The sequence below is a fragment of the Peromyscus maniculatus genome, chromosome 2 (assembly GCF_049852395.1).
Source record: "Peromyscus maniculatus bairdii isolate BWxNUB_F1_BW_parent chromosome 2, HU_Pman_BW_mat_3.1, whole genome shotgun sequence".
In the NCBI taxonomy this organism is placed as follows: Eukaryota; Metazoa; Chordata; class Mammalia; order Rodentia; family Cricetidae; genus Peromyscus; species Peromyscus maniculatus.
Genome location: NC_134853.1, coordinates 85,953,998 through 85,966,200, shown reverse-complemented (window position 1 = coordinate 85,966,200; position 12,203 = coordinate 85,953,998). Strand labels below are relative to the sequence as shown.

General features: G+C 42.7%; 1 protein-coding gene across 1 annotated transcript in view; it reads left to right on the top strand.

Moving 5' to 3' along the window:
* Positions 1 to 3,927: 3,927 nt before the first annotated feature.
* Positions 3,928 to 12,203, top strand: part of Tnfsf8 (TNF superfamily member 8) — a 31,976-nt gene continuing 23,700 nt past the window's right edge. The window contains exon 1 of the mRNA XM_006979565.4: positions 3,928 to 8,911. Coding sequence (XP_006979627.1) covers positions 8,702 to 8,911 — 210 coding nt within the window. The 5' untranslated portion in view covers positions 3,928 to 8,701. The remainder of the gene's footprint in view (positions 8,912 to 12,203) is intronic.

Genomic DNA, 12,203 nt, shown 5'->3' with positions numbered 1-12,203 from the left:
TGCAAATGTGTCCTGCATTCCATAGCTGGAAGCTCAATATTAAAAAAGGCAAAGTTAGGTCAGGATGTTTTTGTTCTCAGTAAAAATAATTACTATGCAAAATGCATTGGTATAATCTATTGTGGTTCACCTGTTTCTCCCTAGCTTGTCCTTTCCCAGCTGGAAATATATGCCCCCTGCACAGCTAGTGTAGCCGACCGAGGCTTTACTGGGTTGCCCTAACCATCTGGAGATAAATTGATTTTCACTTCAAAGTCATGACTGCTGAGCTTACATATTTCCTAGAAATTGAAAGAAGAAAATTTAGCCCACTTTAAAGAGAAAAATGTCACTTCCTGATTCTGCTTGCTCAGAAAACCGTTCTGTGGGACATGGTGTTTACTCCCACCTCCCATAAGGCTCTATACATCCAATACAATGTGCAAGACAGATTGCTCACATGAAATATTTCATTAGTTGGCTCAGAAATGAGCCATTTTTATAAAAGCAACAGCAACAAACAGATTTCTACTGGGTGTGGTTGTGCAAGCATTTGATCCCAGCACTCATGTAGCTGAGGCAGGAGGATCATAAATTTGAGGACAGCCCAAACTACAAAGTAAGTCCTAACAATAATAAATAATACTAATAATACTACTACAAATAATAATAAATAAGTCAAAAACAACCTTCAGACCCCAAATTCCCAAAATGTACATAGCTCTTCTCCCTCCCCCTCCTCACTTCTCCCTCATTATAAATGATATTGCTTTGTCCAAACTCTCTTCACAGTAGTTATCAGGCATCCATTCAGTCAGTAGTGTGATCGTTTCTGTCTGTTCTATTTAGAAGATATGCATGTTTGCTTATATGTAAAGGAAGAGCTACCACAGGGAGAGACAGCATTGGGGAACATATATAAATGCTGACACTCAGGGGATTGTTGTAAAGTTAGAAACGTGAACAAATACATTGATGAGTGAATGACACAAGGTTGAGGTTTACCAAAATGCAGACAAGCTGTTGAATCCATAAAATAATTTTCTTACTCTAATCATCATTAGTAATCAGAGAAAGAAACATGGTATAAAAGCCAACAGAGAAGAAGGGTTTAATGCTTACTGGAACTGAAGGGTAGAAGAATGAACAATATTTTAATAGCAACTTGAAACATGTACATATGCCGGACGGTGGTGGCGCACACCTTTAATCCCAGCACTTGGGAGGCAGAGCCAGGCAGGTCTCTGTGAGTTTGAGGCCAGCCTAGGCTACGGAGTGAGTTCCAGGAAAGGCTCCAAAGCTACACAGAGAAACCCTGTCTCAAAAAAAAAAGAAAAGAAAAAAAATGTACATACAAGTAACATTATATTAACTGAACAGGTTATAACTGTGTATTTAGGGGTATGTGGTGTGTGCACACACGCATGGGTCCATGTGTAGTAACTATTAGAGAAAAAGGCCATGGAGTTGGAAGATTGCCTAGTGTTTAAGATGCTCTTGCAGAGGACCTGGGTTCAATTCCTGACACCCACATATCAGCTTATGACTATCTGCAACTCTAGTCTGAAGTAATCAAATGCCTCCTTCTGACCTCCTCAGCAACCAGTTACATATGCTGTGCAAAGACATACATGCAAGCAAAACACTTATACACATAAATAATAAATTTAATGAATCTATTTTTTAAAAAAGAGAGGTCATGATTTGAATGGGGGATTCAAAAATTGAAATAAAAAATGTGGTGAACTTCAAGAGTGAGAGATGCAAGAAAGAGCTTTTGATGTTGCAAGAAGGATGCTGGCCTTACGAAGGAGGTGTCATGGAAGAGGTTAACAAGTACATGGGTTGGAATAAAGCAATACACCTCTAGTAAAGAAGTGACTCATAAGGATCAGAGGCTGAAAATGAGAAGAAGAGGGAAGCAAGAGAAGCCTTATAAAATGATCCAGCCAGAATTCTGCAAGCAACAGCAGATGCTGACAGATTTCAGCCCAGAAGGGGAAAGGAGTTGGATGGCTTACTAAAGAGTTGGTAGTAGATTTCTTCTTGTTAGTAATTTTACAACCAGTATAGAAGAAGTCAAAGAGGATACTGCCTCCCCACTACCACAAATGAACCTAAAGGATGGTAGATCAGCATGAGTTCCCCGTGTGTGCATACAGCACTCTGAAGCAATTGTTAGGAGCACCATCCATGTTGTGTTACAGTTACTTATTTAAATGAACTTCATAACAGCCTGTCCATGCAAGAAAAGATGACACTTGCCTCCCTCATTATTATCTTGATAATGTGATGATGCTTACCTTCTTCACTGTTATCTTGACAGTGTCCTCCACATAGACTCTCTATGCTCAGTGGTGATGTCTCTCCCTGTACCATTACTTATCAGCAAGGAAGACTGTTTCCTCAGCTTAGTATATAAGTGCAGTGTCAACAGTATTCCGAAGGACAATTTCAAGCATTTGAGTTTTCTATACCAACTACACTGGAAGAGGTCAGGAAATTAATATATTTTAATCTCTTGCTTCTATGGTTGGTTTTCCCACTTTTATCATTAGTTCTGTGTCACTGAGAATTAAGAAAGTAAATTTCTTTGTGGAGACAAGTTCTCACTAGGTACTCTAGACTAGTCTCAAACACAGGGTCCTCCTGTCCTTCTCTTCCAAGTGTACATTTGTTTTTAAAACACGTTTGAATATTTCCACTTGTTAAGGTTGGCTGTTATCCTGATTCCCCAGAATGACATGCTGTAAATAATCCTCAGTCATTTTACATAGTTCAAAGTATCTTTAAAACCAGTAAATCGTGTTACTATTTTTGAGTTCCTCTGCTTTTCATGAGCAAAGAGAGTAATTTAATCCAATATGCTCCCTTCTTTGCCCTGATGATCAAGAAGCTTATAGATATACCTGTCATATTCAAATGTATTTCTCAGTACATTAACCTTACTCCCTCCCTTCAAATCTCTGGCTTTATGTTAATCATTTCCATTATTACCTGTATACTTATTTTTAAATTATCTTAAAACATCCACTTTAATGCATATAAACAAATGCATGAAATGCTGAGAGTACCTGTGAATGTGTCTCCCCGATATTCTCCACCTCACCTTCTTTTCAGACACTATGTTCTTTCCAACAGTCAGCTTTTGTATTGCACTAACCAGTACACATAGCTTCCTCACAGTGGCAGAATCCTTGAAAGAATCTTATTATATGAAAGCACTGGTTAACAAGATAAACATTCACAAGAATTTCTGAAGGAAGCTTAAACCTGTCTCTGTTATTCCCCCAAGCCTTCTTGATTGTTTTGCTTTGAGTTAATTTCATTATTCTAAATCAGGGGTCAGCAAACTCTATAAAGAGCTAAATAATAAAGATTTCAGATGGGGCCCCAACTGGATCAGGCCCTCTGAATAGGTGAGACAGTCAATTGGCTTGATCTGTTTGGGAGGCATCTAAGCAGTGGTACCAGGTCCTGGGCTCGTTGCATGAGTTGGCTGTTTGAAACCTGGGACTTATGCAGGGACGCTTGGCTCAATCTGGGAGGAGGAGACTGGACCTGCCTGGACTGAGTCTATCAGGTCGATCCCAGTCCTTGGGGGAGACCTTGATCTGGAGGAAGTGGGAATAGGGGGTGTGCTGGGGGAAAGGGGAGGGGGGCAGGAAGGGAGAGAACAAGGGAACCTGTGGCTATTATGTAGAACTGAATAGTATTGTAAAATAAATTTTAAAAAAAAGAACAGCTTGGTATTGACATTAAAAAAGACACATGGGCCGGGCGTTGGTGGCGCACGCCTTTAATCCCAGCACTCGGGAGGCAGAGGCAGGCGGATCTTTGTGAGTTCGAGGCCAGCCTGGGCTACCAAGTGAGTTCCAGGAAAGGCGCAAAGCTACACAGAGAAACCCTGTCTCGAAAAACCAAAAAAAAAAAAAAAAAAAAAAAAAAGACACATGGACCAATGGGAAAAAATTAAAAAAAAAATAAAGATTTCAGATTGTATGGACTGTGATGTCTTTATTGCAGTAACTCATCTCTACCATTAGAGTAAACACAGCCACAGAACCCGCATAAGCAAACATTCATGACTATTTCGATAAAACTTTATTGACTAAAATAGGCGACTGCCAGATTTAGCCATGGGCCATATTTCATTGACCTTGCCCCTAACCTCTAATCCTTTAACTCACAATGACTCTTAGAAAAGTGTCATTATGACTCAAGTCTAATGTCCAAGTTCTTCAGGTTAGCCCCAGAAAGATTCAAGGCTCACAATTTAAGGGGACAGATACCTCCTCCTCAAAAGGTAGTTTAGTTCTTTGCTTTGTTGCTTAAAATATACTCTAAGTGAGTTCATCCCCTCTCACAAATACTACATATTTTTTAAAGTCTTTATTACATAGTGATAATTCAAGAGAACTATAGGTGCAAAATCATCTCTATTTTGTTCTAGATATATCGCCATCTCTATGACCAATAGTAGCTTTAGATCCCTCGGTTGTAACTGGGGTTAGATAGCTTGCTCACCAAGGCATTGGAAAAACAGTCCTCAAACCAGCACCTCCCAACCACATGACTCTGTGGACTAACTTTATTCCTCTTTACTTTTTACAATTACATAGAAGAATAACAGTGTACCTTCCCAAAGCCTACCTTACAGGTTCTTTCTTTTTCATTATACTACTGTTTGCCAAATGCTTCCAGGATAGTCTGAGGTGCTTTCCCAAACATGGCTTCCCCTATGTCAACCCAGGCATCTGTTTCAGTAGCCCCAGAAGCTTTTAAACTTCACTCTTTTCCTAGTGATGCTGACACTGAAGGTGCTGAGCTAGAGAACACCCCTTAAGTGCTCCTAGTTTGAGGGATGGAGTTCCCAAAGCCAGACTGTTAAGAAGCAATGAAAGGTGTGAGAGCTACAGCTGTGTCCTTTCTTCTTTTTTCAAAATGAGATGTACTCCTCAGAGGATGAGAAATTAGCTTTCTTTAACACAGTGTCAGGTACTGGAACCACATCTGAGCAACTACTGATACACTAGAAGGACACCAATGGACAATTTCACTAGAACATGCTAGAATGGAAGTGCTGCTAGGCAGATAGGTACAGAAGATGGGGACACAGGAAACAGCTGAAAATCAAAAGAGAAAGAAATGCCATGGCACAATTCTTTTGTATACCCAACCCTCTAGAACCTTTCTTGTTCCATAAACACGAAGTCAAGATGATCATTGATTGAGGGTTGACGATTCATAGGCTCAGCCCTAAATCATGCAGATAGGATGCACGGATGAAGAGAGTAAGAAAGTACATAGTGTCTTTGAGACTCTGTCATCTCACAAGGTAGGCAAAATTTATACATGTTCACACACTCGTAAACAAGGTAATTTAATAATTAGGTCACATGGCCTGGACTTGAGTATCTAGAGAGTGTGTTGGTGGGCTGCTGAGATGGAGGAAGGTTTTTACCAGAGGAGGTGAAACCAGATGGCCAGAGTTCAGAGAGACTAGAAAGCCAGAGACAGAGAAGGCAAGAAAAACATTCAAAGGAGCCTGAATGGGCCCAGCATGGCAGAGTAAGCTGGAGAAAAAGTAGAGGGGGAAAGAAGCCTGTTTCTATCCATCTCCATGTGAATCGTCACTCCATTTCAAGGAAAGGATGTGTGTGGTGTGCATGTTCATGTGAGGGGTACAAATGTATGTGCAATTGTGCATATGTGTGTGTGCAAGTACACAATAGAGGCTACAGGTCAACTTCTGTCATTCCTCAAGAACCACTGGCCTTGTTTTTTTGAGATAGGGTTTCTCAGCAGCCTGAAATCCATTGATTAGGCTGAGTTTACTGGTCAGCAAATCCCAGGGATCCATCTGTCTTTGTCTCCCCAACACTGGGATTATAAGCACATACCACTGTGCCCAGCTTTCCTATGTGGTTTTTGGAGAGCAAACTTGGGTCCCATGCTTGATCACTGAGAAAGTTCCCAACATTTCAAGTGACTTCATTTCAATGTGTCCATTTCCTTCTTTGCTAAATGAATAATTTGAGCTAAAAAAAATCACAAGGCTCCGTATTTTGTTTATCTTATGTAATGACTCTAGGTCTGATAAACCAAGCAATCAGTTAAGATTAGTCTCTCTGCCTGGCCTTCCTCTGCTCTAGCCAGCAAGTTCTCCTTTTTTTTTTTTCTTCCATTTTCCATTTTACACTTCCCGTGCGGTTTTACTTCCAAGAAGGATTTGAAAATCACTCAACAAGGAACTCTGTAGAACCCTTCTATTTGCATATCTTAATGTGGCTTAAGTAGAAATAGAAAGGAGCCTATTGGCACAGGGAACTGACTCTCAGATTGGCTGGACAAAATTCTGCAAGTGAAGAGCATAGAATAGTTGAGAACAATGGGAGTAGGGAATAGGGAGCCAGTGAAATTTCACGAGCAGAGGAGCACAATAGCAAAAGAAGGGAAATTTGCCCCCCAAACTGTTAGTGACTGATCTGAAAATCTCAACTGCTCAGAAGGTTCTAAGAACACAGGGTGATTTTCCCCCTTGTCAGCCTTCTCTCCCAGGACATTATACAGTATGCAAAACTGTAAGTGTAAGACAAACATTTTTTTCCACTGCCTGCTCAGACTCACAGGCCTTCAGGAAGACCTGAACTTTAAGCAAAGCCTTTTTATTTTTCAACACCCACAGCTTCCATTCAGCAATCAGAAGTTTTCCATTTTGATCAAAGGGGCTACATAGAGAGGGGCCGAGGGAGCAACCAGTTCTCAGCAACCCTGGGCAGATTGCCACCCACTCCTTGTCCGTACCCAGCAAAGGACAAGGCCTTCTCCCCCACTCAACCAAGTGCACCCCCAAAACTACTAGCTTACCTCGCCCTATATAAGCCAACAGGCAAACGAGTATGGACACATATTTCTTCCCAGCCCAAGCTCAGCTTGATACCAAGGGGGTTCAACTTCCTTGAAAGTCAATTGCAGATACTGCCTGCCATGAAAGCTCTTCACCAGATCATCCCTCACTGCCTCTCCAACCTCTGTGGATTTTGATCTTATGAAATCACCAGAAAGGGTCTCTGGACCATCTTCTAAGTCTAAGCTGCCTTAAAGAATGCTCAAAGAGAGGTCTACAGAGAACCAGAAAGGAGACTAACCCAAGGTTGGCTTTGGGCACAGCATTTCTTTGGGGCTTCTGGTATCCCCCATGGCTCACAGAGACAGACTTCAACTGAAAGGGAAGGATGCTGTCAACACCCAGGGAAATAGAAAACGAGGTTTCCGGAGGCCACATCTGGAGGCAACTATGAAACAGTGATAAGTACTTCTAGAGGTATTCTGAAATGAAGATCATTCATAGCCACAGATGTGATCCAGCTCTATGTCCCAGGGACTCTATTTATTATATTAAATTCCAGACATGGCCCAGAGGGCAACTTGGGCTGTTTAACAGGAATTGTTCAGCAGCAGCTGCCAAGGCAGTTCCCATTCAGGAAGCACTCTTACATCATCGTGTTTGATCTTCTCAGTGACTGTAAGGCAGAGGGGGTTAAAGCAAGGGCTGCGGTGACTCTATTCGGGGGCCAGAGCTAGACGGAGAAAGGGCTCAGGTGAGATAGGAGGTTTTCAGCCTGGAGCAGAGGATTCCTTTCGGGACCATGCTGGTTTGGATACATCAAGTTCTTCCATTAGATTAGCACCAGTAGGTTTGATGGAGAAAGTTTTCGTGCTTGCTGGGCCTCTGTTTCCATTCCACGAAGAAGAAATGTTACCTGCCTCTGAGACTGGTGATGAGTGTGAAGTCAGCCATTACACCAAGTCCCCAAGACTGTACCTGAGCCAGAATGGTGAATTCTACCAACATCCATAATACGAACTCATCACAAACACGTGGAGCACTATTTGCACCCTGGCACACCCCAGAGACACCTCACACACATGCACACACATTCCACACCTCTCAGCCTCCCCGTCCTGACACCTCGCTGATTTCTTCCCCTTATATGAACTTTATGGCAAGCCAGCTTCCTCAGCAAATTTAACAGACCCCAAAAACACACTGCAAGAGTTTTAGGATCTTTAGTTCAAACGCGAATTGTTTACAAATCCCTAGTCTTTCACCATATCTTTGAAACTACCCTCAAATTTCCTACAGCCACAAGCTTGTTACCACGTAGGTGAATGTCCACACTGTGGGCTCTTCTTTCTCAGAAAAGGGTGTATTTCCAGCTTACAGCAGGCCATGATTGTCAGACAGTCCTAACAGTCCTCATACTTCTGACAAAGGGTTGTAGTCTCCCAGGGACCCAGCAAAGAGACTAATCTGGAAGCGTTTTGGGGCCACCAGCGTGGAGAAGGCAGTGTGCAGGGTCCCCGCGGGAAGGCGTTCTGTGGCTGAGCCTAAAGGAAACAGAAGTGGTTGGTGCAACACATGCGGAACTATCTCCTTCCTACCGCCCTCTGACATCAGCCATCATCTCTCGCTACAATTTCTCTGCACTCAAATTAATCCCGGGCGATGAAAAATGAACCTCTCCCCCACCCTTCCAGTCACCCTTCGCTTCACGCCCCCAGAGAAGAGTTTCTTCATCCGGCAACTGGTGAAGGCTTTTTTCCAAGTCACATGATCCAGGATGCAGGGGGAAAATCCTTTTTGGAACAGAGCTGAGGGCAGAATCGAATCAGATGAGGAGAGATAAGGTGTGATGTGGGGCAGAGTATATAAAGCATGGAGCCAGGACTGCAGCAAGCAGGCAGCCGTGGGGCCCCTTCCCCTGACCCAGCCATGCAGATGCCACCCGACTTGGTGGCCAGCCCCTGGAGAAGCATGAGGCCCTGGAGAACCACAAGCCACAGCTACTTCTACCTCAGCACGGTCGCACTGGTGTGCCTCGTTGTGGCGATGGCGATCATCCTGGTCCTGGTAGTCCAGAAGAAGGTGAGTAAACTTCTTTTCTTTGTTTCTCTTTTCTTAATTTATAATCTGTGTTCCTCTAGAGGAACAGCTCTGGGAGCTAATGAATAGATAAACTGGGAGCAAAAATGTAAAAAATGCAAATAAATAAAATTGTGCATATATACAGATGTCAGAGAAGGGAAAAGGAGATAGAAATGAACTCCCTGTGCTAATTTGCAATGTTTTTAGAGGAATGTAATTGGACATGAGCTCAAAAATTTCCAGACCTAGTTGAGCCAAAAGAGCAGAGAGGAATTATTGGCCTTGAGAAATGATTATTTAAGCCCAGCTGAGGGAGAGCCTCGAGGTGTACAGAGAGAAGTCATCTCGGCAAGGTGCTCAGCCTAGTTCTAGGGTTATGTCCTCTATCCAGGCTCCCAGGACTTCTGAAGCCTCTCTATTGCCAAGAGTTGGTTGTTGCTGTTGGTTTTGTTTGTTGTTTGTTTTTAGTTGTTTGTGTTTTAGCTAAGTTTCAGAGACTGTGGTATTAGAAAAAAAAAAAAAAAGCAAGAGAAGCCAAGGCTCCCCCAGAACTCTGGGTACTTCAGTGTTAAAACCTACAGAAGAAATCGAAAGCTTCCTCACAAGCCACTGGCTTTGAAGAGCCCAGGGTGTTGAAAGAAACAGAGCCGAGGAACAGAAAAGAGCAATGTTTTTTCACCTGCACCCTCTGAGATGCACACCCAACAAGCAGGACCACACTGTCTTTGGAAATTTACTTTGTTTGAAATGGAGGAGGAGGGGAAGACAGAGGAATTGAAGGAGAAAGCCAAAATGTAGAAAATAGAAAATTAGCATTGAGAGAAAACCAACTGTTACTCACCATCTAGAAAATACTGTACCGTCAGCATCATGACTCACAGGCTTGGGGTGAGATCCAGTCATGATGATTTGGGTACTGTATGAATTATACCCACATATGCAACACCCTAGCCAAGTATGAATGCATCTGTTATTATTTCATAGTTCTCACTCATCATCCCATTATAATCCCGGAGATTTTTTTTGTCTAGTTTTCCTTCTTTGTCTTGGACCACAGGCTCTGCAACTTACTAATTGCTGAGAGGGAGCAAGGGCATTGCAAATGTCATCAAGTATTGACATTTAAAGGAAGCTTTGAAGCTCCTTCTTCCATGAGAGTGTAAGGGAGTTATTCACATTTGATTTGGCTGTCAAAGCTGGTGGGACTCATCATTTAATGGACTCTCTACATCTGCTAAGAATGACTCTCTTAGACAAAGGTTTGGGTACCTTTTCTTCTGTCCACATTCTCCACTTTCTGTCACTGTGATTTCCAGTATGCCAGAAATGTGTTGTTTTAAAGCAATGGCCAGATAAGATAGATCAGAGTGGTCTTAAGAAGTTTTCAATTGAAGGATACAGGTAGAACTGCTGGGTGTGAGGGAGAAACCACAATGGGGAGGGGTGATGATGGTGCTGTGTAGAACCAGAGTGAACTCCTGAAGAGTTGTCATGGCATTCCAATCTGTTGTTGAAATGATTCCTCCTAGGAAAGCTGGACAGGCCTTGTTCTGCACTGTTTCTGCACAAGCAGAAAGTGAAGCCCAGGCAGGGGACAGGGCTTGAAGTCAACCCACTCTGAGGAAGTGGTACAGTGGGGACTGCTTGGTTGCTTTTGATTGCTCCATGAGCATGCTGCTCCCTTTGCTTGCATTGATGGTGGCAGAAGAGTGGAGAGCCTTGGTTCCCATTTTCCTCTGAGATTCATCCTCTGGTGCATCTATTTGACTTACCTCCATGCCTAAGTAGGGAAAGATGCACTTCACAGTCTTAGTCTATGCTTTGGTGCTCTGTGATTTCCTAAATGTTGGGTACCTGCTCCCAGGGTAGGGCTCTCCATTTTAATAGCCATGATATAGAGAATCTGATGCTTTGTGCATATTGTTTCTAGTACGTTCTCAGGCATTAACTGTGGCGAGAACTAGGGAAATGTGAGTCCCCTGGCCTCGGTTATCAGGGATACATCCTGTAGGAAGAAGGACGGGGACTGTTGGAAACAGGTGGACTTGGCAACTGAAGAAGCTCGAGGGAAATCTGTTGAAGAAACCAAAGAGAGGGTCCTAAGAGCTCAGACTCAGATCCTAGTATTAAACATGGAATGGGCTATGGCCACATAGCACTCTGTGTACCACTGGGACTGGGTGGGGAACTGTGGGAATAGAATCACTTTACTGACGTACATAGGACCACTTTGAGACCTCCTGTGAAGGAGTGCTTCCCCAGCAGACTGAAGAAAAACATCACTGAAACTAGTGTCTGGTCAGAGTGGGAAAGAGGGATGGTTTTCAAGCAGTGGAGGAGGTGAGAGGAGAGACCTCCACCAGGACAATGGCAGAGCATGAGAAGAGAGACGGACGGGGCAGTTTACCATGTCATCCTTGAGACTTGGCTAGAGGACCAAACAACTCCAAGTGAAAGCTCCACAGGGGAGACAAAGGGGAAATGGATGCATCAATCTTAATATTTATTGAGCATCTGCTTTGCAGAGAACACTGTTGCAGACACTGGGCATATAGCTTTAGCCAAAACCTTTAGCAAAGTCCCGGCCCTTGCACAGTTTCTACAGCATTCTCATGATGTCCTTGAAGCCTCCTGCAATATCTGTATGCTTATTTACATTTAGCAAAAAAAATTAAAAACTTACTATGAAATACATTTACTTTGCTTGGGAAAACTAACCAACAAATAAGGGAAAAGAAATTCAATGTTTCTCCTAGCAGCAACCTCTCTTTGCTGAAATGGCTACCATGAGCAAATTCCTGTGTGCTCTTACATAAATCTGAGTATCTACAAGTACATAGCACATTCATGTCATTATTTACTCCATTCCATTCATTTAGTGGTGTATCCTGGAGATCATTCCACGTCTATATGTAGAAGTCTGCTTTGTGCCACTGTGGAGTCATCTCTTATTCTGTTATGCCAATGCTTTGTGATTTATCTGTGCCTTGTAGAAGGCTGTTACCTTTCTCTCTAGGGCCTTTTGCCCTTTGTGCATTTTTACAAACTGAGTGTCAATAAAGCCCTAGAAATGGGAATAAAATGTGTATTTTTTTACTTGAGTAAGTGTCTATCAGCCTCCACAGATATGGTACCATCTTGAAGAAAGGAAAGTCTATCATCAAAGGCATATGTCTTTACATCACTATGGAAAAAGGAAAGAAAAATCTTGTAATTCAAGTGTATGGATACATTTCCCATAACCTGGAAAAGACTACAGAGTTAAGATGAGCTTTACACAGAGCAGAGAAAA